This window comes from Erpetoichthys calabaricus, chromosome 12, assembly GCF_900747795.2.
Source record: "Erpetoichthys calabaricus chromosome 12, fErpCal1.3, whole genome shotgun sequence".
Taxonomy (NCBI): domain Eukaryota; kingdom Metazoa; phylum Chordata; class Cladistia; order Polypteriformes; family Polypteridae; genus Erpetoichthys; species Erpetoichthys calabaricus.
This window is the reverse complement of record NC_041405.2, coordinates 163,182,764-163,208,859: the sequence shown is the minus strand read 5'-3', so window position 1 is coordinate 163,208,859 and position 26,096 is coordinate 163,182,764. Positions and strand designations below refer to the sequence as shown.

Here is a 26,096-nt window from a genome sequence, read left to right as displayed (position 1 = left end):
CATTTTAGTGTGAGCCGCCAGATGTGTCCACTGAATGCCCGACTTGGTGGGGACAGTGGGGTCCTGAGAAAAGTGACCTATAAAAGCACTACGAGGATGTGCAACAGTGCCATGACTCACTAAGCTCATATCGCAGCTTGGGGGCACCATGTCCTAGGGATGCCTGCCTCTCGGGTGGACAGGGTGCAGTGGGCCTCAGGGATGGGTGCTCTTTGTTTCTTGTACCTTTGTTCATTAGTCTTCCTGCCTCACATCCCACACAGATCCGCAGCTTTGTGACTTTTTGATATTTTTATTCAGGGTTGGAATGCCCCCTAGTGGCGCTATTTCAATATCACTAGATTCCACCCTCTAAAGTCCAGGGGGCCGCCGTCCGCACAGACCGGCTTTCTGAATTACGAACCCTTGGCATTTGTCTTACAGATTCTAAATGGCTCGTCAGCACATCGGCGATGATGGCTTCGCGAGGCAGATTGGGCCCTGATAAGGATGTCTTCACCACAACGCATGCGCCTAACTTTTCTGCACTCACTGAAGATGGCCGCCTGACTCGGCTACCTAATCCAACCCACTCAAGATGTCCGCCCAACACACCATCGATATTTTACAGCCCGATCGGCGGTCAGCTGGATCTGACGTCACTGGCCGGGGGCCGGCGGACTCGACGGCTACAGTCAGACTGGGAGGAGTGAAGCAGCCGGAGAGGTGAATTTGGACTGGAAGTCGCTCGGCAGCTGTTGGCTTCACAAAGGATCGGACTTTGGCCACAGAGCAGTTTCGGCGACATGGATAACATGAAGAGGAACGTGGTGGTGACAGGTAAGCAGGCCCGGGTGCGGAACAAGGGACTCGCAGGCGGCAACACCGGCAACTTCGGTGCAGCGCGAGCATCTTTCGTTCCCGGAACCGGGGGGGCAGCGAGGCGGCGAAGGGGATGGGCCGTAGTGCTGCTGCCTCGAGTGAGCGGCTCGAACTTCTTGGCGTCCTCGGCTTGTCGAGATGGCCCGCTGGCGACGCGTAACAGTTGAGGAGCCGGGCGTCCTCCCCGCGGTTTCGCTCGCTTGCTCCGTGCCATTGTGTCGGCTCGGTTAGGCGCAACAGGAGCTCGTCAGTTACCGTCGTCCCGCACGTCGCTTCGGCGTTTTCGCAGTTTCTGCTGAATCATCAGACGCTCGGCAAAAGTTCACCTCGCAAGCCGCACGAGTCCCCGAACGCGCAAAGAGACGCAGTCCAGCCGCCGAGTCCTGTGAGACACACGCGACAAAGGCGGGGGGGACGGGCGGGCGGAGAATGCCTGGGAAACAGACGGGAGACACAAAAGAGACCCCCCGACAGCAGCTGCAGACCCGGCCAGCCCCCCCGCTCCCACTCCACAGAATGGGGGAGTTTACGGGTGTCCGTCTGAAGGCCCGCGGCGCTCGACGTTTTTGTTCTTCGGCGCCTGAGGACTTCTGTAGAAGAGTGACCGGGCCTTCCAGCCGGCCCACCCCCGTGTTAAGTGGAGACGTTGGTGGGGCTCGGGACTCGTTAACTTTGGTTTGAGACTTGGAGTTGAGCTCATTCGCCCCTCGACGTGACTCGTCTGCTTCCCCTTCGGATTCCTGGTCGTCTCCGCCGGCGGCTGCTAACAAAGCTTCAGACACTTCAATGGCTTAATCCTGTCTGCCCGCATGGCAAGTGGGGGTTGTGCCTTTCCGGAGTGTCCATTGGCGATGCAGCCCGGCTTGGAAATGAAGTCCTACCGTCAAAGCGAGGCCATGTGTGCCAACTTCTCGGGTTCTTAAATGTCAAGCCAGTCCGCGTTGTGCAGTGGACCCGTGGAAGTGCGAGAAGATCATTCTAAGAGTTCACTGCCATGGCAGATGCCCTTAAAACAAGGGTGGGCACTGAACATGTGCCTAGGTAGCCATGAAAGATGCCCTTAAAACAAAGGTGGGCACTGAACATCTGCCTAGGTAGGGGGGTCCTCTCCTCCTCGTATCTCACTCTGTGTAAAGCTTCTCAGAGTCCTGGTGGAAGTTGTTTGGTCATTTGGTGCCCACTTAGATTGTCTTCCCTCGCCACAGTAATTCCTGCCCACAGCTTTGAGACAGTTTCTGCCGGGTCACTCCGCCAGACTCCCTACTGGAGCAGATTCAGACGCACACCTCACCAGCTGTTTTGTGGGCGCAAATCAGATCTACTGCTCTGTAATTCTGCAGGGCACCCACCCCGTCGTGTGGTCCATTTTAGAAGTCGCTTTGTTCCATCAGCAGCGGCTCACCTTCCTGGTGAGGTGTGAGGGTTTGTCCAGATCCCAGGGGGGTGTCCCCGTGTCCTGTCCTGTCGGCTCTCCTCTCGCCCTGTGCACTGGCCTTCTGTACACCGAGACCCTCGATCAGTGTCAGCCTTCGGTTTCACTTCCTTGCCATTTAAGAAGTCACAAGATGTCCACCCTTCGCTGCTGTTTGGCCGAGCCGATGGGGTTGTCCATTTTCCTGCTGGGCCTTCTTGCAGGAGTTTAACTCGATCAAGCTGGCCAGCCCCATTAGTGCCAGGGTCAACCTCTCGTGGGGTCCGATGAAGATGTCTGACTTGTGTGTTCTCAGAGGGAGCCTGAAGTGACCAGTCAGCTGGTGAGTTGCACCCGTGTGGCGGCTCAAGGAGAGAATTAGCAAGGACAGTGAGATGGAGCTGATCTGAGAAGGAGACTTGAGGGTCTTCAGCAGAGCACAGTGGACATGTTTGGAGTTGACCGTCCCTCCATCTGTCTAATTCAAATCTATCTCGTGGGTACAATTTAGAAAGCCCACTTCTCAGTGAGTGCCACACGTGCAGCTCCACCAGGTGAGTGGTGATTTGAGGCATTGGGTGATCACTTAGGTGGTCAAAGGGGGCTCTGCTTGAACGGCTTTTTCAGTGTCCACCACAGTAAGATGCCCAGGCAGGTGGTAGCCTGTTGGGCCCCCAGCCTAAAGTCTGAAGGTGTGTGATGTCACAAGCAGAAGTCCCACTTCCAGGTGTGGATGCCCAGGCTGGAGTTGGTGAAGCAGTCCACTGTGGTGGTGCTCGCAGTGGGCACTTGGCGTTGTGTTTGGACACTCGCTGACCGCTTGCTTTGTCTGCCATGATTGTTTTTAACGTGTCACATGATGTACACAACTGGTGTAACCAAGCAACCTCCTGCCTTGGGTGAAAAACTGACCACCTTTGGGTGTGAATTGAGTTGGAATTCCATGCCACGTGTGAAGGTGGTCTCTAGCTGATCACCCACCAGTTGGACACTACGTGAGTTTGGGTGTTGACACCAAATTGGAATCGGCCTCATCAGTCTGGTACTGCCATCTGTTGAGTAAGTGTGCCTGAGGTGCCATGCTGCCCATCCTCACACTGGAGTCCAGCCTGGCGGTGGGCATTCTGCACAGCTGAGTGTCTCTGTGAGCCACGACGTTCTTGGACCCTGCTGTCTCTTCACGTCCTTGTAGGTGAGTTGTGTTTTGCCCGTTAGCCTGGTAGCTCAGCTTTCCTCAATGTGCCCCTCAGTCTGTGTGCCAGGTCAGACCCCCATGGCACCTCGCTCGGTATTCTCCGTTCTCTTTTAAGTTCATGAGTGAGGGAGCTGCATCCTCTGGCATGAGATCAACACACTGGCATGACACTGGTGCGATTCTCGGGCCCATAAATGAGGCGGTGGCTCAGCTGCCTGTTCTGCTCAGTGACTCGCCTAAAGCAGATCAAAGGGTTGTTGTTGGCACAGGGGTCCTCTAAGGCATGTGGCTGTGCCCCTTCTCTAAAGTTCACTTCTGCCTCTTTGTGCTGGTGTTGAGTGCCAGCGATGCTCTGAGGAGAGTGAAGCCGCAACACGACCAGCATCAGGTGTTGGCAGAGGTGGCTCCCTGAGGTGGCCCTTACTGCCGACGCGGTTGGCGCTGCACCGGTCAGTGCTGATCTGGGGAGGCGGAGCCTCAAGCCGACCTCCAAGTCTCCGCCCCCATAACTCGGGGCCAGAGGAGGAAGTACAATCGTATTACGATAAACAAAAATACGTAAAGGATAAATAAAGCAACGATCACGTCCTGTCTAATTAATAACGGGGATCAGGAAAATGAAAGCACCCTTACACATGCCAGGCATTCTGTGTGTGGCAGCGGGCACCTGGGTGTCCATTCTAGCTGGCAGAAGGTGACTGTCCGTCTCGCATGCCCACTCGGAACCCCACTTGTTGGCTTGGGACACGATAAATGAAGGAGGCTGGTACAGACAAATAAGAGTAAAGCCCAGAGCCCGGAGGGACCCACTTAAAGTGGCATATCCAGCTGGTGTCTGCTGGCACAGTCATGGTCACCCAAGAGTGGCCCTCATGGGGTTTCACTGTCACCTTCAGTCACTGATAAGACAAGAAGCGGGCAGAGCCTGCTCAGCTGATACGCTGCATGTTTGATTGGCTGATGTTTGTCCAGCTGGGTTTCTGCTGTGGTTTCAGTCTCGAGTCACCACTTGGTGTCGTTGAGCACGGCGGTCACAAGGCCAACTCGACGCCTCAGAGGACTTTTGTGACCCGGTTGTGTTCCGCTGCTCTGGCGTGCTGGTGATGGCCATGCCCTTCTGGACCTTTCCTGTAGCCACGGCCTCACCGGCTCCGCCCACTGGGTGTTCCTTGTCCTGTCATCTTTGTGTTTTTGTTATCCAAGGTTGGCACTGCCCTTTTGCTCTCGTGTGCCCCACTCACTGTGCTCTTCTTTCTCTCTTCAGGTTTCGAGCCTTTTGGAGAGCACACTGTCAACGCCAGCTGGGTGGCTGTTCAGGTATGTTGTCCTTGGAGTTGGGGTGTTCCCTGCTGTGCTGTGGCTTCAGTGTCCTGCTCTTTCTGGTTCTGACTGCTGCCCCCCTAACCCCCAGGGAAGTGACAGTAAAAACATTACGTGTGACAGATCCATGAAAATACTGGGACGTCACCAGTAGGGGAGGCCTGTCTAGTGTCCACTGCTGTACTGACGCAGATTTAGTGCTTTGTGTGACACATTTGAAGGTCACCAGCGCACAGCCCGACGTCACAGGCGTTTCTCGTTTTGTCTGTTTGCTTGTGCAGGAGAGTGCAGATCTCCATGGTTGGTGTGCCACGATGGTGTGCAACTGTCACACTCCCCCCGACACTAATTGTGACAGTTGCTGCATTGTGCTTGGGTGGAGCTGACGTCTTTCTTAGTCGCAGTTGTTTTGCCTTTTTGTCCCGCAAATCCTCGAGTCACCAGGCATGTCACACCGGTGGGATGCTCTCCGTGTCAGCGTCTGGTGACCGATTCTCATCGTCACCACTCGTGTCAGTTTGTTCTAAAACTGGCTTGATAGCTTTTGGGTTACACGCCATTGTGTGTGTGTGTTGGTTGAAGGCTCCGCCCCACTCATGAATATGAATTAGTTACCACTTCCACTAGATGGCAGCAGAATACCTCGTTGTGGGTCATTTGGGGCTCGAGACCCTCAGGCTCAACTGTGTTTACTTGAAATTCTGAGGCCGTGAGATGTGTGGGGTTCATGCCAAGGAGCGTAAAGGAATGCTGTGCCCTCTGCATGTGTCTGTTACTCGCCCCACGAGGTTTGTAGTGATGACCCGCGTTGCCAGGTGTTGAAGGCACAGGATCCCTGGTAGAACAGGCGTGAACACGGCCCACCTTTCAAGAATGGCAAAGATTGCCTGCGGTGACACTCGCTGACCGTTTGCTTTGTCCGCCATGATGTCACATGATGTGTCATATGATGTACTTCTTTGGGTGTGAATTGAGTTGGAATTCCATGCCACGTGTGAAGGTGGTCTCTGGCTGATCACCCACCAGTTGGACACCACGTGAGTTTGGGTGACGACACCAAATTGGAATCGGCCTCATCAGTCTGGTACTGCCATCTGTTGAGTAAGTGTGCCTGAGGTGCCATGCTGCCCATCCTCACACTGGAGTCCAGCCTGGCGATTGGCATTCTGCACAGCGGAGTGTCTCTCTAAACCACCACGTTCTTGGACCCCGCTGTCTCTTCACGTCCTCGTCACGTGATCCGCATGGTGGTGGTCTGTCACCCTGACCCCAGCCGTTTCCTGAAAGTCCTCTCGTGCACGACAGCAGACAGCCCCCCTTACGGGGCCCGCACCCTCGTTTGATTTCATGACTGATGCCTTCAGATTTCAAGAATCCTTTTGGTTTGTTGGTCCAGTGAGGAGTCCGCCATCTTTTATAATTTCAGAGAAGCAATGCCAAATGCATGATGCCAACGTCAGTCACGTGACGGCAACCCGCATAGCAACTGTCAACGACATGGCTGTACCCGTAAGAAGATGAGACCACCCCACGGGGGCAATGGAAAGTGCTTGAGGTTCACTTCACACAAACGTTGGGTCACTTGTCTCAAGACACCGTTCCGCTAGCGTGGTGACGACGTGATGTAATTTGGGAGAAGTGAAGTCCGCGGGATTGGGGAGCTTTGTCCCTGTGCAAAGACTAAATGGCATTGCAGCACAAATGATTCGTGTTATAAAGGGTACAGACGGGTTCATCGGTCTCTGTTGATTGGCAGCTTTATGGTTTGGCCGCATTTAGGCAGACATGGTGGCTTGTCAGGGTCACACGGCCGCGTTTCTAAGGAGGGCTCTTACTGTCTCGTGAAAGTCCCCCCTGGCTGGTGCTAATTGCCACCATGAAGATCTGCCTCACCCTAACCCAAATAATCTCTGAACAGATGTGTCGGTAACGGACGTTTATTAAGAAGATGTGCGCTCATCACGTTTGGTCTGCACTCTTCCTGCCGCGGTCACTGAACCTTCACGCAGGCTCACGGTGAAGTTGGCGTCCTAGCGAGGCCGTCCATCAGATCTGCGACTCCGAGCCCACTTGCTGTCCTCTGGACTTTCTCGAGTGCCGCTTTGGTTTTACACTCCACATTACAAAAAAGACAAACGCCACACGAGGGAGGCCTCACTAGAGGGTCACGACCCCCTCTGACGTGTACTCCACATGTGTCTCCTAGCAGTATGGAGTTAATAAGAACCTGTGTGCTAAAAGTTAGTGCGAACCCATTTAAACACAAAGCACTCGTGCAGGAGGAGGCTGGCAACGTACAGGTGTGCCACATTTGTGGTTGAAGGGTACTGCTGAGCATATGACCTGTGTGTAGGAAATGCGCCAACCCCGTTAACACTGAGCGGGACTCTGGGTGTCATGTGATGGCCCAAGTAACTGTCGGGACAGAATTCTGCTGCCATCTAGTGGATGAGTTAAGATTGTGCTGCACAACAGAGGGGTATTTCTGGGCTTTGTGCCCCTTTATGGTAACTCATCAATATTCACGAGGGGGCGGGGCTTAAAACAGCCGTGCAGGCGGTTTTTAGAGTCGGAACCACTGCTCAAATAATTCTAGCGATGGTGGTGTCGATGTGAGCCGATCATCTGACGTGACACTGATGTGTGGTATGGCACTGTGCCACTGAACCAGCGTGAAAGGCCCACTGAATTCAGTCACGTGAAGCTTCACCATGGAGAGGCAGTAGCTGCGAGACATAAAAAGGCAAACTATCTGTGAGCAGATGCCAAGGACAAACGAGCTGTCGGGCCCTGAAGTGCTGATCACAACGTGGAAGACCATAAGCCTTGGGCTGTGGCATTAACAATAACACAAGGGGCACACCGACTGTGCCATCTCTTGCCCAAGCAACAGATAAAATAGTAGAAAGGTGTGTGAGTGAGACTGGTGATGTGGAGCGGCTTGCTGTGTGTTGGCAACTCTTTCACAACATGGCACACGAGTGTGTATGGTGATGTCCTGCTATTTGCAGGTTCCTGTTACGTGTTCACATTTTCATATAAAGTGTTTTTGGATCTCAAACCACTCAAGGGGTGAACAGAACATTATGGAGGTTAATAGAATTACCCAGAGTGCTGTGCGGTCAGTGCCAAAGGAAATGGGTTTTGAGTGGCAGCCGCAGTGTTTTTTGGGTGAAAAGACGAAGCAACAAACTGTACTTCACGCTGTCTCGTCTGTGCAATGGAGTGTTAACGAGCGCTTGACAGGTACGAGGTGTGCCAACGAGTGTTTGTTACAAATCACGTTTCTGTCAGACAAGTCCAATGGAGTTCATTCAACCAGCTCTCCCGAAACGCTCGGAATTCTGAAGTCTTCGGTGAGCCGGACCTTTGGCTTTGCCCCCCGGACCATACTGTGTATCCTGACATCCCATCGGCGCTCTCGGTTACATCATGATGTCTCGTACGTTGTGACGTCTACAGCGGCGTCAGTGGGGTTTGCTGTTGTGCATGTTAATCTGTGAAGTGTGGCCAACTCCATGTGACGCCATTGAGCCAAAGCCCCTCGATGTGTCGGAGAATGTCGGGTCATATAGTGCCTTGATGTGTGCAGTTCACGTCCCAGGAGGGTCTGCTGAAGCTTTATACTCCACTGGTGAGGCCTCCGCTGGAGTCACGCGTGGCGTTTGGGTCTCCAGGCATGATGAGTGTCGCCTGCTGCTGGCTATTTATGAGCTTTTAGTTCTCTTCTCCCTCTGCAGCCTCCTCGGTGGTCCCGCTTACTGCCAGAGGTTATCGACTTCTTCACGTGTACAAACGTCATGAAGCGCGAGGCCTCACTAGCGACTGACGTGGCCTTTGACTTCGGTAGATTAGATAAACTTTACAGATGTAGAAACATAAAGAGGAGGAGACCGACTGGCAGGACAAATAATAATACAGCCAATCAGTCGATCGATCGATCAATACGTGTATATTGTGCAGATATTTCAAGATGAACTTAGTGAGTAGCCTGATAGTAGTGGGCAGACAAGACCCCCAGAGGTGCTTCTTAGCCCACTGAGATGGAATGAGCCTGTAGCTGGCAGTACTCCCAAGAGAGCGCCTCCTGGTTTTGCCACCACCCTCCTTTCTATGGGTGGAGTGGTGGACCTGAGGTTAGGGATCTGCACCAGGCAATTAGAAGGCTGCTGGTCTGAATTCAGAAAACGTCACCTTACTCTGTTAGGCCACTGAGGAAGACCCTTAACCTGCAATTGCTTCATCCTGGGTATGCCATTGACCTGCAAGCAGCCCCTCCAACTTACAGGGAAAACTTTGGGGTTGGTAGCAGGATTGGCACTCCAGCCAGCGTAAAAAAAAAAAGTGAATGTGAAGTAGTGAGGGGCTGAGGCGTCACCCGCGGCTCCTCATCTTCTAGTGTCTTCAGGGTTTATCCTGTGATGGCGCAGGCCTTCCTCATCAGTGTGCTCGGGCATTGTGCTCCTTTCCTGCTCAGGTTGCTTCCCCAGTTGAGTGCAGCGATGACCACCACACTGGCTGCTGTGGACTGGTAGAGCGTGTCACATCAGAAGACCCGAGTCCCCCTAGCAAGTCCAGCCTACTCTGGCGGATGTTGTTGTCTGAGTAGCCAGTCCAGTTTGTTGTTTATTCGGACCCCCTGTTACTTCCACATCCTCCCCCTGACTGGTGTTTGGTCTCAGAAGTCCACCACCGGCTCTTCTGTGCTGCTGATGTTGAGTTGTAGTTTGTTGTTGTCCCTACACCACAAGACAAAGTCCCCCCACAGCCTTCCTGTCCCCCGACTCGTCTCCATTACTAATGCAGCCCCTGATGGACACGTCACCTGACACGTTCTGTAGATGGCAAGCGCTGGTCTGCTGAGTAGAGGGGTGAACATGAATGGAGGCAGGACAGTCCCCTGAGGCACTCCAGTAGGTCACCCCACTATTTCTGACGCACAGAGTCCCTCGGTCTCACTAACTTCTATCTGTTGGTCAGGTAGCCCCAGATCCAGGAGATTGGGGAAGTCGAAGATGATGTTCCTGACTGAGGTGCCACCTTTGTCCATGTGAAAGTAGACTGTGTGGAGCCTGGAGATAACATCCTCCACACCTAGAAGGGTCTGATGGCCAAAACCGGCCGAGAATCCTGGACTTGTACCCCGTACATGAAGACGCTATATGGCCTCCCGTTCTTTTAGCCTCCTTCATCGCTTCTGTCCCCCGTCTGCTTCGTCTGGCCAGCCAGGTCCAGGTTCCCAGGTCCATAAAGGGTTCTTGTAAGTTTGAGAGCTCCCGCTGTGTCTTCAGATCTTCACATGTCAACATCTGAGGTGTGAGCACCTTTAGCTCTGGAGTCGGCCAATGCCACCACATGTCTGACATATGTAACCACATGAGAAAATGACAGGTGATGCCCGGTGCAGTGCGCTGCCCTGTAAGATTGTTGAGGACATTTGGGGACGTGGGGTCTTTGCACATGTGGGGTCCTCATATTCAGAGCTCCACTTGTCACTCGAAAAACGAGTAAGAGATGAAATCCCAGTGATGCCCCCACGACCACCTTATATCCAGATTTAGAAACAGTTTGGCTGCGATGGAAATTCAAGAAAAAAATGTGGAGAATGGAGGAAGAAGAGGAGGAGGAGACGTGAATGGACAAGAAGACCAAGCAAGGGCAGTGAGGAGACTAAAGGGCCTGTAGAGACCCGCGCCCGGTGCCGCCCACTTGTTCTCGGCTCTGATGTGTGTGGCACGCCCATGTCATTGGCATGAATTTAGGACATTTGGACGTTTCACTGCTGTTGTCAACATAACCCTTTGAAGACATGCAGAGCAGCCATTTGTGTCCCCTCAGACCTGAAGGGTGCTGCATAAAAGTGTCAGACCATAAAAGCAGCTTCTGTTTGGGCCTGCCCTGCCTGGTCATGTCAGGGGGCTCTGGGTACCACGCTCCATTTCTTCTGCGACCGTGTCTTTGACGCCCACAGTGCCACCAGCCTGATCATCATCATCACAAAGTGCACGTTACAAATCGATGGCCCAGTCGTGACTGGTGCACGTTTGGCTGCTGTGCCAGCACCATCAGTCCCCCTGCTGGACCCTCTGCACGCTCCATTAATCACCCTGCTCCTTTGTTTCCCATTTATTGATTTAGTCCACTCGGAGTAACCCCTGGAAACCAGCGAGGTGTGCGGAGCCGCGATGTTCCCATGGCCAGTAATGGCTGGCATCCGCCCACTCGTGTGTGATGAGCGCCACCCTCGTCTGTGTCCCCCTCTTGTTCTCCTCTGTGCCTGAGCCAAGGGGGGTTTGGGTTAAGATGTCTAGACGGGCTTGATAAGGATATTAAACCCAAACAAAGGTGCCATTGTTCAAAGGTCAAGGAGCCAGCCGGGCAGACGGTCCCTCTTCCATATTTATAAGGTGGGCTTCCTGAGGCCTGGGAACTGCGCTGGCCGGCTGCTCGGCTGCTTGTTACTCATTGGGGGAGACTTGAAAGGTAAATAAGTGACGAGTGCCAGTCTGCCAGCTTCTGTATTTGCCACCCTCTCCAACAAACCCATGGTTTCCATTGTCACCCCGGCTGCAGCACTCGTTGTCTTTGAGTAATCCCCCCACCATGTCTCCTGTACACATGGCATATCTCGGCTGGAGAGGCTGCTGCCGCCACTTCTTCTCCTCCTCCTCCTCCTCCCTGCCATGTATTGTTGACTTTTTTTCCACCAGCTGCTTTAACCTCGAGAGCAGACAATCGGGTGGCTTGAGGTGTTTGTGTGTGATGCTGCCTCGGGATCTGCGCCAGTCTCGGTGTGGTGATGGCACTCTGGGGCAGCCACCATGGTGCGTGATCCACAGAGCTGAGCTTGGCACTGTACACTAAGGCGGCGTGAGAGGCCTTTGCGTTGTCACGTGTGCCCACTTCAGGTGTGACCAGCCGCCCCTGTGCCCAGTGGGAATGCTGACCGTTTGTTTTCCTTTTCCTTCCCTTTAGGAGTTGAAGAAGCTTGGCCTGGGTAACGACGTGGACCTGCATGTACTCGAGGTCCCTGTGGAGTACCAGGCAGTCCAGCGCATCATCCCCACCTTGTGGAAGCGCTACAAACCGCAGGTCAGTCTCCGCGCTCCCCTGCTTTATGTCCGTGTGTGGCTCACCTCTGTCCTGTTCTTGATGGCCCATGATGCCCAGTGGAGGAGTGGCACCTTCTGGGAAGCACATTTGAATGGCGTAGAGAAGGGGGGGGTCATCGGACAGCTAGTTAGGAATGGACAGAGTCTGTGTCAAGGTAACTGTGGGTAATGTGAGATAACGGAGACTAAGGGGCTAAACGGAGGGAGAAGCGGACAGCTGTCAGGGGTCAAAACCAGTAAAGCCAGTAAGATCCACAAACTACACAGACTTTTGGGCAGGGCAGAGCAAAATTTAGCAGCCAAGCCAACTAAACACGAAGTGGCAACCTAAGAAAACTCGAGCAGACGCGGCCCGTCTTGAGAATCCCACATTGAGGATAAGCAGAGGCTCCGTCTTTACATACGCGACTTTGTGGACCCCTGAATATCACATCTGTGTGAGCTTCTTAGACGTCCGTGGGCAGTAAAACGGAGCACCACTTACACTGACAACTCTTTGATGTTCTTTTCTCTAAATGTCTCAGTCGGTTTTTGTGGACCTCTAACCATCACACCTTCACAAGCATGTCGGACGTCCCATTCCAAATCCATGGGCGTTAATAACCCTAATTCATATGGACTTGGCAGCTGCCTCAGCTTCCACTCCTCCTTCCACAGGATTTCAGGGGGGATTTGTGCCCATGTGTGCTGGTCAGGTACCTGATGTTGGAGGGCAGCACCGGGCTCACAAGTGACGTGCCAGTTTATCCCAAAAGTCTGCAGCAGGTGTGAGGTCGGGGGGCTCTCTCTGTGCAGGCCACGGGGGGCACAGTCATGCTGGAGCAGACAAGTGAACCATGGATGACAATGTCTTTGTCTGCTGGTTCACTGGAACCAAGGGGCCAAGTTTGTGCCCTGCCCTTATTCCTCCTCTACCGAACATTAGAACACTCTGGACGAGAGCAGGCCACTCAGCTCAACAAAGCTCGCCAGTCCTATCCTCTTAAGTCGAGTTTGGAAAGTCCCCAACGTCTTACTGTCTACCACACTACTTGGTCGCTTATTCCAAGTGTCTATTGTTCTTTTTCTAAAGAAACACTTCCTAATGTTTGTGTGAAATTTACTCTTTAACAAGTCTCCAACAGTGTCCCCCCATGTACTTGATGAACTCAATTTAAAGTCACCGTCTTGATCCACTGGACTGATGCCCTTCATCATTTTAAACACTTCAGTCAGGTCACCTCTTAATCTTCTTTTGTTTAAACTGTAAAGGCTCAGCTCTTTGAATATTTCCTCCTAACTCCTCTCCTGTAGCCCTGAATCAGCCCAGTCGCTCTTCTCTGGACCTTCTCTAGTGCTGCTATGTCTTTATGGAGACCCAAACTGCACCCAGGACTCCAGATGAGCCTCACCAGTGTGTTATAAAGCCTGAGCAGAACCTCCTGTGACTTGTACTCCACACATCAAGGCGCTATATAACCTGACATTCTGTGAGCCTTCTTAATGGCTTCTGAATACTATCTGGCAGTCGATAGCTTAGAGTCCACTACGACTCCTAAATCCTTCTCATAAGGTGGACTCTCGATTTTCAGACCCCCATTGTGTATTCAAACCTCACATTTTTACTTCCTATGTGTAATTCTTTACATTTACTGACATTAAAGTTCATCATCCACAAATCTGCCCAAGCCTGTCTGCTGTCCAAGTCCTTCTGTGACGTTATAACGGATTCCAAATGATCTGCTAATCCCCCTATCTTGGTATCATCTGCCAGCTTAACCAGCTTGTTACTTTATATTCCTATCTAAATCATATTTATTTATATACAGTGGTGTGAAAAACTATTTGCCCCCTTCCTGATTTCTTATTCTTTTGCATGTTTGTCACACAAAATGTTTCTGATCATCAAACACATTTAACCATTAGTCAAATATAACACAAGTAAACACAAAATGCAGTTTGTAAATGGTGGTTTTTATTATTTAGGGAGAAAAAAAAATCCAAACCTACATGGCCCTGTGTGAAAAAGTAATTGCCCCCTGAACCTAATAACTGGTTGGGCCACCCTTAGCAGCAATAACTGCAATCAAGCGTTTGCGATAACTTGCGATGAGTCTTTTACAGCGCTCTGGAGGAATTTTGGCCCACTCATCTTTGCAAAATTGTTGTAATTCAGCTTTATTTGAGGGTTTTCTAGCATGAACCGCCTTTTTAAGGTCTGCCATAGCATCTCAATTGGATTCAGGTCAGGACTTTGACTAGGCCACTCCAAAGTCTTCATTTTGTTTTTCTTCAGCCATTCAGAGGTGGATTTGCTGGTGTGTTTTGGGTCATTGTCCTGTTGCAGCACCCAAGATCGCTTCAGCTTGAGTTGACGAACAGATGGCCGGACATTCTCCTTCAGGATTTTTTGGTAGACAGTAGAATTCATGGTTCCATCTATCACAGCAAGCCTTCCAGGTCCTGAAGCAGCAAAACAACCCCAGACCATCACACTACCACCACCATATTTTACTGTTGGTATGATGTTCTTTTTCTGAAATGCTGTGTTCCTTTTACGCCAGATGTAACGGGACATTTGCCTTCCAAAAAGTTCAACTTTTGACTCATCAGTCCACACGGTATTTTCCCAAAAGTCTTGGCAATCATTGAGATGTTTCTTAGCAAAATTGAGACGAGCCCTAATGTTCTTTTTGCTTAACAGTGGTTTGCGTCTTGGAAATCTGCCATGCAGGCCGTTTTTGCCCAGTCTCTTTCTTATGGTGGAGTCGTGAACACTGACCTTAATTGAGGCAAGTGAGGCCTGCAGTTCTTTAGACGTTGTCCTGGGGTCTTTTGTGACCTCTCGGATGAGTCGTCTCTGCGCTCTTGGGGTAATTTTGGTCGGCCGGCCACTCCTGGGAAGGTTCACCACTGTTCCATGTTTTTGCCATTTGTGGATAATGGCTCTCACTGTGGTTCGCCTGGAGTCCCAAAGCTTTAGAAATGGCTTTATAACCTTTACCAGACTGATAGATCTCAATTACTTCTGTTCTCATTTGTTCCTGAATTTCTTTGGATCTTGGCATGATGTCTAGCTTTTGAGGTGCTTTTGGTCTACTTCTCTGTGTCAGGCAGCTCCTATTTAAGTGATTTCTTGATTGAAACAGGTGTGGCAGTAATCAGGCCTGGGGGTGGCTACGGAAATTGAACTCAGGTGTGATACACCACAGTTAGGTTATTTTTTAACAAGGGGGCAATTACTTTTTCACACAGGGCCATGTAGGTTTGGATTTTTTTTTCTCCCTAAATAATAAAAACCACCATTTACAAACTGCATTTTGTGTTTACTTGTGTTATATTTGACTAATGGTTAAATGTGTTTGATGATCAGAAACATTTTGTGTGACAAACATGCAAAAGAATAAGAAATCAGGAAGGGGGCAAATAGTTTTTCACACCACTGTATATATTAAAAATAGCAGTGGCCCTAGCACTGCCCCCTGCTGGTCACCACTCTTAACATCGGCCAGTTCTGATGAGGTTCCTCACACCATCACCCTCTACTTCCTGTGTCTGAGCCAATTCTGCACCCATCTACACTCCACACCTTGAACTGCCACTTCTTTTAATTTGATGCCCACCCTCTCAGGTGTCACCTTATCAAATGTTTTCTAGAAGTCCTCATCAATAATCTCATCTGCTCCACTCTGGTCGTCTCCTTTTGTTGCCTCCTCATAGAATTCCAGCCTGTTAGTAAAACACGACCTCCCTCTTCTGAGCCCACGCTGACTGTCCTGTCCTTGCCAGGTGTTGCTCGATCTTCTCCTTAATAATTCCTTCCATTAATTTCCCTGTGATGTTTCATGTTAATCTTACTGGCCTGTAGTTGCTCTGTCCTGTCCTGTCACCCTTTTTATATAACGGGATGATATTTTCTATTTCTTTGGAATCTCTCCAGTGTGCAGTGACTTCCTAAAACTATGTGCCAAGGGTTTCTATCTGCACTCGCTGGCCTCTGTGGTGAACATTATGTGCTCCTGGTGATCTGTTTGATGTCAGCCTATTTAATCATCACAGCTGTTCTCTCTCTACAATTTCCAAATCCCTCAGCACCTCCTTAGTAGTCCCTGTTACTGCTCTGAGGTTATTCATTTGCTCACTTATGAGGACAGTTTCGGGTGTCCGCTATTCCACTGTCTGTATCTTTGAATCCCCCTTCACTATTTCTGATGCACTTGACTGATCTCGTACTATTTAAAGAATCTCTTCAGGTCGTCTGTCACCTTCTCTGCTCTGTTAGTCTCCAACTGTCTGTCAGTCTCCCTGATATTCTTCTCGATGGTTGCCCTCATGTTCTCCTATGCTCTACGATTCACTTTGCACTCATTAGTCTTATACGCCTTATTCTTCTGGTTTTTCCTTTGCAGCTTCTTCTTTAAGTCTTTATTAATCCACCATGGCGTTTTCTTTAGTTTCCTATTAATTCCAGTTTTAGGTCTGTATCTGTCTGTCTGTCCTGCCTTCCATTTTTAAACCTGTCCCTCTGCTCCTCGACTGTCTTATCCCAGTCTTTCCTACTCAGACTTGTCACATCTGCTCAAAATCAGCCTATCAAAGTTCAACTTAACAATTTTAGTCTTTACATCTGCACTCTTACAAAACACTGAGAATTGTATTTCTGGTGCCTCCTTTGGAATTCTGACGCGAGTGACGTCGCGTTCGGTGGTCCCGCTCTGTGAGTTTGTGTGGTCTACCACTTGGCGGCTGAGCTGTTGCAATGGCACTTTGGCAGTTGACAGTGGCAGATGTAGCAGAGCTGAAATTTCACACATGGACGAGTGGCGGAGGTGACAATGCCACATTTAAAGTCCCTGAGCTCTGCAGTGTGACCCATTCTTCTGTCAGGGGAGATCACACGTCTTTGTGCTGATTTAATGAAACGCCTGAACTCGGTGGTTTGGAGGGACGTATGCTGGCTGTGATGATGTCACATGTCACGGGGTCAGGGGGTCAACCAAAACTAAAAACGACTTAATATTTTTATTTTATTAATTTTCATTGTAATCATTCCATACAAACAAGTCGTTTTTAGTTTCTTGGGTTATAAATTGATCTAACACAACAAAAGCCGAGCCTGAGCACCGAGTGACTAACAGAATTAAAATAAGGGGGTCCTCACCATTGCTGGCAGGCTGTGGCGACACTGGTCTGTTGTCGTTGCACTTATGGCTTGCACCAGACCACCTCGTCCACCGTGGGGGCATTGCCCAGGTGGAGACACCCGGAGTTGGTCATTTTTAATCTGTAGGTCCATATAGAGTTTGAGAGAGGACAACGCACACCTGGCACATGGCGTGGATGGGTACTCGCCCAGGGGACAGAGGCTGGCCACTTGAGTGATGACAGGTGGCCTTGTTTGGCTCACCTCTATCTCTCACTTTGTCTGCCTGGTCAGTGTCTGCCCTCAGGTATTGTCCCTAACAGGATGTGGGGTCATATAGCGCCTTGATGTGTGGAGTACACGTCTCAGCAGGTTCTGCTTCAGCGTTGGGGTCTCCATATGGTAAAAAAAAAAAAAGACAAAGCAGCACTAAAAGTCGATTGGAGAGCAGCCGGGCAGATTTAGGACCTCCAGGGTGTACAGCAGGTGAAGGCTGGGGCTGTGGGGTTGGTGGTGTCATAAATTGGGGAGTCTGACTGGTGACCTTCACACAAAAAAATGAGGACGCTGTGTCCGTGTGCCCTAACAGAGTTACTGACCCCTCTGTTACAGCTGGTGGTCCACGTCGGCCTCTCTGGAATGGCGACAACGGTGACGCTGGAGAAGTGTGGGCACAACGAGGGCTACAAAGGCTTGGACAACTGTGGCTTCTGTCCCGATGGTCACTGCTGTGTCGATGGGGGTCCGCACTGCATCGACTCGGTCATCGACATGGACTCGGTGTGCAAGAGGATGGCAGCCTCTGGCCTGGGCGTAGCCGTCTCCGTGTCTAAGGATGCTGGCAGGTAGGTGGCCATTTTGTGTCATTGAAATGGGAGGTTGGAAAGAGTGGTGTGGACCACCTGGTATGGCTGACAACCCACCAACATACAGGGGAGCCTCTCTTTTGTTTGAGTGGTCCTAAACGTCCGCCTTCCTTACAAAATTCCTAACATTTCATTCCTCAAAACTTTAATAGGAGTGACAGAAGCCGGGCTTGTAACAGAGAAGGGCAGTGGTAGAGCACAAACGGGCACATGTTACTGAGGAGAGACGGGCACAGCCAGAGAGGTTGGGGAGTCGCCATGTCTGTTAAATGCACGACTGAATATTTTTTCAAAAACCTCCCGTTTACTTAAAAAGCCCACAAAGCGATGGTTTCATTGTGTTGTGTGACTTCCATACTGTCTGCGGTGGGTTGGCACCCTGCCCAGGATTGTTTCCTGCCTTGTGCCCTGTGTTGGCTGGGTTTGGCTCCAGCAGACCCCCGTGACCCTGTGTTCGGATTCAGCGGGTTGGAAAATGGATGGATGGATGGACTTCCATACTGTATGATGATGTCACACGATGTGCTCCTGCCAAAGCAAAGGTGTGCTGCACTGGCGCCACTTTCTCAGTTGTGCGTGAAATGAAACCTCTCGCGAGTCTAAAAGGCACACCTGAGGTGAGCCATTCGGAGATCACTTCAAGTCCCGGGACACGAGCCTTTGTGCCAAGAGATTTCAGCGGGTCCTCTCACTGGTGTGAATGTGATTGGCGGGCACAGTTCTTATACATTTTTATGTTTTCAGAGTAGAAGACAAAGCAGAACGTCGTAAAGAATTCAGAAACGCTGGCGTGATAAACACATGCAGAGCAGGTTAGAGATTATGATAGTGAAGATCACATTAGGGCTGTTACAAATGGAGATGATCACTCGGTGAAATAATGGGACAGCGAAAGGTTTAGAGTTATGGTCACCGAGAGGTGATGCAACAAGGAATCGACATATTAGAAATTCATCGGCCAATAATGGAGACAAATCCATACGTCCAAAAGTATTGCACTTTACACAAAATTTATCTGAAAAACACAAAGAAGTTATCTTGGATTTCTATACAAAGCTGATAGATAAGAAACCAACATGAGACGGAGGCATCAAAGACAGAAAGCGCAGTGTGATTGGACACAAGCGGCAGATCGGACGAGCGCGACGGCCACACGGGGTTAGGGTTAGTGAGCAGGGGGCAGAGCCTGCTAGTCTGTCGTAACAAAAGAAAGGTCTCTAACGGGACAAGTCTGGTAACCTTCAGTCGGTAATCGGGCACAAGAGAAGCTCGGCATGGCCATCTGCGCCCCTTCTTACTCTTCAGCTGATGCTTGAGCAGGGGTGGCACGATCAGTACGGGTGATGATTGTTTACTTTTATATAGTGCCTTTCTCACTACTCCAAGTGCTCTCCATGTAGGGGGGACCTGGGAAGTGATTCCTCCGTCTCCGTACTGCAGAGCAGCAGGGCGCCCCCTGCCTTCATTTTATAAACGACTAGCTGTCCCCCGCGGCTCTGCCCATGTAGTGTAGTCCCTTTCTAAAGACTGGAGGATCATACCCTGCTGTATAAAAAGGCAAACCGGGGAAACGACAGGCCAGTGAGGTTAACGGGCATCACAGAAGGACAAGAGGGAGCAGCACATCAGTAATGGACGTGGCCTCAGACATGGGGGGGCTCTGGCTTCACCAATGTGCCCATGATGTCACTGATCTGTGCCTTCAGAAGGGGAGGGGGGGGGGGGGTGGGAATTCAGGGTCCTCGACTTGTAGGGGGTACAAAATGGGCACAAACACGGGAAGCTAAAGGGTTACTGTGGGTGGTGGTCAAAGTGGTGTCCAGCAGGGGTCAGCGGGTTCCATTTGCCAGGTGAGGTTCAGATGATGGAGTAACAGCGCCACACGGGTGGGCAGATCTGTGGACGGTGGAATTAAAGGAAGGGAAATGTAAAGAGAAATGGGGGGGGCATCTGTAAACGAAACCCTCGTCATCGCAGAAGGCCCAGGGGTGTCAACACCAGGCGGGGCTCAGAAGGCATATATATATAGCGCCCTGGTGGTGGTGGGGGGGGGGGTCACGGTCACATGACTCACCAGTGAAGCCCCCTCTCTGTGTTACAAAAAAGAGAAAGTCTGGAGAGGAGGAGCCCACCTGATGGAGGTCATTAAATGAGTGCAGTGGCTGGAGACTCTGGGGACACAGCTGAGGACTTGAAGGGGACAGAGACACATGGGGTAAGTGGCGTGGTGGACTTTAGGGACAGTCGAGGATGGACGAGCTTGTTGGGCCGAATGGCTGACAGTCGCACTTCCTGGGGTCTCGGCTCTCGCGCACACGTAGGCCGCCCCTGTGACTTGAGACCCCGTCAGGGGTTGACGATTTGCTGGGTGCCCCCCCTGATCCACTAGGATTTAGCCATTTAACCCCCTTCTCTGCTGGACTTTCTCTTTTTTGTAAACGGCCCACCGTACTCCAGGTGGGCGGCCTGACTTGTGGGCCGTGTGTGACCCTGTACTCCACCCATGGGGGGCGCCGTATCGCCTCTCGTCAGCGCCCCCCATATTCACATCTCCAGCTCCACTAACTGCTTGTTGAGGTCACGGACCCCTGCGTAGTCGGACCGGTCACCTCACCTGCCCCCTCCGGTGGTCTCCTGGAGCCCCCTTTGATTTCTCTCGTTCCTTTTCCCCGCAGGTACCTGTGCGACTTCACCTACTACACCTCGCTCTACCTGAGCCACGGCCGCTCGGCCTTCATCCACGTGCCCCCGCTGGGCAAGCCCTACAGTGGCGAGGAGCTGGGCCGCGCCCTACAGGCCATCCTTCAGGAGATGCTGGACATCCTGGCCAGAGCAGAGGAGGAAATCCAGTGCCAGCAGCGAGACTGAGGCGGACCCCAGAGGGACCCCCCGCCCCGACACAGTGCACTTAGAGAATCATAACTAAATCCAGAGCCTGTACTGCCACTGACCTCCAGGGGGCACTCGCCCGTGCCCTCCCACATTCCCGGTGATGATTGGACGGCGCAGGAGCGGCCTGGGCGGGCTTTGGACTTGGCCGCTTCCCCGTCCCCTCCCGTCTGTTTTGTCTTTGATCGTTTCCTGGAATATCTGAGATGCCAGCGGGGCGGCCGGACTGGAGCCCGTCGGCACTGGCAGCGGCGCCCAGGCCGGCTCCCTCACTCGTTCCTTTTGTGGCCTCGTGGCGTCTCTGTCGAGTTTGGACCCCACGAGGGCGCCACTGTCCCCTCTCCTGTCCTCGCTGACTCCACATTCCTGCACTTGTGGCCATTACTGTGAATGCTTACCGGGTTGTGGGGTGTGCCCAGTGCCCGAGGTGGCCGGTAGCCCAGCTTGTACCTCCTACTGACCACCGCCCTGGCGGACCCCCTGTCCCCGTGCCACTCTCCTTACTTTCTCTATGACTTTAGTCAGCAGGTGGGACGCAGGGGGCGCGTGGAGACTTCTGAGCCATGTGTGCCCTGGCACCAGGTGGCGTTTCCCCGCTTTTCTGCTGTGCCTTTGGGTGTCGCCGAGGGCGGGCGGCACACACTCAGTTACCTCATCGCCTTGTCCTTTGGATGGCGCCGTCGCGTCTGTGGAGCTACCTCTCGTGCCGTCCCTCTCGCCGCCGTTCTGCCCTCCTGTCCTGCTCTCTGGTGTCGGCCGTTCGGTGTCTTTGTAACTTTGTAAATGATTTAAAAGAGCAAAATAAATTTTAATGAAAATTGAAAAGTTGCCATTGGCTTTGCATCGCCTGGCCCAGACTGGCAGAGGGTGCCAGGTGGGCACACCATGGAACGCTCGGTCAAGTGGATTTCCGGTTTTACTGCTGAAAATATGCCCCGATTTGTGTACCCTGCTGTGATGAGGTTGGCATTTCCACTCTGCTCAGGTGATGTCCAGTGGGCAATGCCAGGTGTAGCGTGGCGGACTTTAATTGACCTGCTGTTAAGATGGCAGTGCCAGGTGGTTACCGCTCTTGAGCGACGTACACTTGGATTGAATCGTCGGTTGGCTTTGCTTCCTTGGTGTAAACTATGGCAGTGCCAAGTCAATGCCATCCCTCTTCTAAATCACAGTTGGCCTGCACTGTTAGGTCACACAAGCAGTTCTCAAGACATCAAAGATGGCAGTGCTGCCCACCAGTGGCACCACCTCAGCTGTGCGCATGAGTGAAATGAGTGCTGCCCCCTAGTGAGACCATTTGTATTGTCAGACCCTGAGGCCGACTGTAAAGATGGCAGTGCCCCCCTACCTTACCTGTGGTTAGCTGCCAGTTGGCCAGCCTGTGGCAGCACAGCCCAGTGGCCCCGCCCCCTTCCACAGGTGTGTTAGAATAGAAGCCCTCTGTTACTACCCAGCACGTGTGGGCCGCCTAGGGCTGGCAGACTCTTATTATGATGCCCACCCGGATGCCAGTCCAGGCTTCGGGTGTCTTCAGCGTCTCCTCTCGCTCCTCCCTTAGTCATGACAGAGACCGACGGGCGCTGCCAACAGCAGCAGCTGACCAAGCTGGTGGAGAACCAGCCGTATGACGAGAGCCTGGAGGTGAACGACTCGGAGGAGGTGGCCAGCGAGACGGAGGAGGAGGAGGAGGACAATGACGAGGAGTCGGACGAGTGTGGCGTGTCCCCCGAGGGCGCCTACGACCCGGCCGAGTTCAGCCAGCTGCAGGCGTCGGCCGAGATCAAGGAGCTCTTCCAGTACATCGGGCGTTTTGCGCCACAGGCCGTCGAGTTGGAGCTCAAGCTGAGGCCCTTCATCCCCGACTTCATCCCGGCGGTGGGCGACATCGACCCCTTCCTGAAGGTGCCGCGCCCCGACGCCAAGGCTGACAAGCTGGGCCTCCTGGTGCTGGATGAGCCGTGCACCAAGCAGTCGGAGCCCACCGTGCTGTCCCTGTGGCTCATGGAGAACTCGATGCAGCACAACGTCATGCGGGTGAAGGTCAAGAGCCTGGAGAACGTCGAGAAGAGTGGCAAGGCCATCGACAACTGGGTGGAGAACATGAGCAAGCTGCACCGCGCCAAGCCCCCCGCCACCGTGCACTACAGCCGGCCCATGCCCGACGTGGGCACGCTGATGCAGGAGTGGCCCCCCGAGGTGGAGCGGCTGCTGGGCCAGGTGGGCCTGCCCACCGCCGAGCTCAAGTGCAGCCTGGCAGAGTACGTGGACGTGGTGTGCGCCACCCTGGACGTCCCGGTGTACAAGAGCCGCGTCCAGTCGCTGCACGTGCTCTTCACGCTCTACGCCGAGTTCAAGAACTCGCAGCACTTCAAGGCTCTCGCCGAGGGCAAGAAGACCACCACGGGGGTGGGCCGCTCGGGATCGACGGACGCCGAGCGGCTGCCCTTCAACTGAGTCCCCCGAATAAAGGAGCGTCTGTGCAATGAAGCGACTTTGGGTGAGCGTCCTTTGATATAGCGCCTTTTGGGTCAGCTGATCACACGGGATTGTGGGGGTCTGTCCGGGACTGAGGCTGCACTCCCCTCGGTCTCCAGTAGGTGTCTTCGTGCTGGGGGCTCTCTCCCCCCTTAGCCCCTCTGGGCTCCTTCTGCTTTTGAACGTTTAGTCCGTTGCAGTGGTTGTCCAGCTTTGATGGCGGCGCCCCCATATTGCGCCTGGTGACCTGCTGAGGACCTCCATCGACGGGCTCTCTGTGTCCCCTAAGCCGTTGGAGGTTTTGTGTTGCGTCGTCCACCCTGGTCCTGCCAAAGCATTGCGTGAATGTGCCAGGTGGCCATTAGTAGGCCTACAAGGACAAAGACCCCACCCCGTCGGGCATGGAGTGGTGGGGTACACAAGCCCCTTGGTGGCAGTGCTGCCCTCTAGTGGTGACACATGCTTTCTATAAAATTGATTAACCAGGCCCACCCTCTGCTTCACCCCAGACTCCAACAGGGGGTAACCACTTTATTGGCCGGCAGTGGGCACTGCCAGCCCAATCTCACCAGGTGTGCCCTGGGCCCATCCAAAGTGACTCGCACACTGGCAGAGTCCTTTGAACGTATGGATTGGACTGACCATTCAGAGAGTGCCCACCGGGCTGCCCTTGGCACCTGAACCTGATGGTCTGGCCCTGCCTTTAGTAATGGAGGCCTGTGCCCCCGATGATCGAAACAGCGCAGGGTCCTGGTGCCAAAGGGGGCGGAGCTTGGGCAGTGTAGTGAGACTGCAGTTGAGTAGAAAGTTCCAGACCTGCTGTAGAAGTGAAAGGCACTATATGTAATGGCTGTGCCCACACTGGTGTGCCCATTTCATAAGTGCAAACCCCTTCATTCCAGTTTAAGGCCTCAGGCTTGTCCCAGCAGTACTGGGGACCCCCCCCCACTTTTACCAGTTCAGAACATCTAGTTAATGTGAAACTGTGCAGCCCATTGGGGGAGGGGGGGTGTTATGGGCATGAGCCGATGTGCCACCCTGCTCCGATGCCATTCATTTTTACAGTGCATTTCCATTTATTCAGCAGATACTTTTATCCAAAGTGACTTCCAAAGGAGGACCTCATCATCATCAGGTGAACATCAGTCTGGGCGACTGTTTGGAGACCAATGTGGCAGGGCAAGGGGGCAAAATCGACCACCATACGTGTAGAGGTCAGGACAAAATGCCAAGCAGTTAGGAGAACCTAGCAAAGCAGATGGACGCTGATGTTCACAGGGAGGTGGGCAGCTTGTCCACTCAGCCTTGTGCCACAGGTGACAAGAGTCTGGTCCGATGCCATTTATCAGCAGGCCCGAGTGGTCCAGAAGGGGTGGAGGAGCCCACTGGCTGGTTGAGGATTTGAATGTCACTGCAATGCAGTGACCTGAAGAGGGGAGGGACGTGTGCCCACATCAGCTGATTGAGCACCAGATGTGCTGCAGGGGCTTGGTGGCACAGGCCAGTCCAGCTGTGAGAAGACCAGAGGCTGGCCCAGATGTCGTGTGTCACCAAGAGCAGAGACCACCAGCCTGTCTACGGCCCTGGCAGGCCGAGCTGAACAAAGCTGGTACCACCAGGAGGTCCGTCTTAGGGGAGCTGGAGGGGGTGTCCCCAGAGCCAGGCTGCAGTAGGGGTGAGACAGGCAGGGGCCCGAGAGGAGGACCCTCGTCAACTGAGCACTGACGACTGAAACCATGGAAGTACCATAGGGTGGCAGAGTGGCACATCGAGCGTGAAGAAAAAATAAAATTCAAGTAACGTAAACTGGAGGAGGGCAGGCGTACAAACAGAAGAGAAGAGGACCACCGCTGACCCCCCGTGCTTGGCTGGGGCACCCTTGGCATCAATGGGAGGATCTGCCCAGCTGATGGCAGTGCCTGTGCTGCCAATGTCAGGAAGGACAAGAGGGTGATAGCACAGGTGACACTGATGAGGAGGGTCGTCTCGGTGGGGTGGCTCCTCTTGATGGGTCGAGCAGTCTGTGGTGTAGAAGGAAGGGATGGCATGGCTCAAGGGTGGGCTTCTTGAGTAGAGAAGCTACAAGGGTCTGGGCTGAGAGGGGAGAGTAGTGGAGAGCCCCGCATGAAGGCTGCACTGTCGCCCACAGTCACGGAGGCTGGCAGTGGGAAGGGCGAGGGGTGGAGTGGGCACTGGCAAATCAATCGTGAAATGGGCAGACCCCTGAGACCTTCCTGGACCACTGCGAGCCCCCCAGCCACAGAAACCGCGCACTAATATACCTTATGGCCGTCGTGCCGCCTTCGGCCACTAGAGGGCCCCGTAGCTCCACCGGAGCCTGGAGTTTGAATTCGGTCACAGAAAACGGCCAATCCCATAATCGCCATGGATATATAGCGCCTCACCCCTGTTCTTGAGGGAATCACCAGAAAAGCTCGGGCGCTCCGGGCAAGTGGGCAAACTCGGCGGACTCGACGTGACCGACCAACGGCACCACACACCGACACGCGACAGCGGCAAGAAAGCGACGTGCAGGGGCTCGGCCAGGTGTCCGCTAGCGGTCAGCCATCAACGCGAGGTGACCCACGAGGAAGGTGGCGCCCCCTCAGTGCGCGTTACCGTCGTGGCAGCTGGAGAGTCAAAGGTCGGTGTGCCCGCGCTTCCTGCCCTGGCACCGACTCGAGTAGCTTTACAGTTCACTTCTTGAACCCGATGCCGCCCTGAAGAAGGACGAAGGCGGAGCTGAGCGGCGCACGTGTCTGGTGCCAAACACAAACGGCAAGAAATGCCCACCGTGGACGGAGGTGGCAATGCCAGTGTGCCCGGGTCATGGGGGGGGGGCGCT

The 26,096-nt window shown here is 53.0% G+C and overlaps 2 protein-coding genes across 2 annotated transcripts; both read left to right on the top strand.

The window, feature by feature from the left end:
- The first annotated feature begins 643 nt into the window (after positions 1-643).
- Positions 644-21,601, top strand: pgpep1 (pyroglutamyl-peptidase I). Its single transcript, XM_028816683.2, has 5 exons — positions 644-819; positions 4,732-4,784; positions 11,763-11,879; positions 17,634-17,866; positions 20,563-21,601. Exons 1-5 carry the CDS (start codon positions 786-788, stop codon positions 20,753-20,755), a joined length of 630 nt encoding a protein of 209 aa, XP_028672516.1. The 5' UTR covers positions 644-785; the 3' UTR covers positions 20,756-21,601.
- Positions 21,602-22,336: 735 nt separating this feature from the next.
- LOC114663206 (intraflagellar transport protein 46 homolog) lies at positions 22,337-23,267 on the top strand. The gene has a single exon (XM_051935435.1). It carries the CDS (start codon positions 22,337-22,339, stop codon positions 23,228-23,230), a length of 894 nt encoding a protein of 297 aa, XP_051791395.1. The 3' UTR covers positions 23,231-23,267.
- Positions 23,268-26,096: the final 2,829 nt, after the last annotated feature.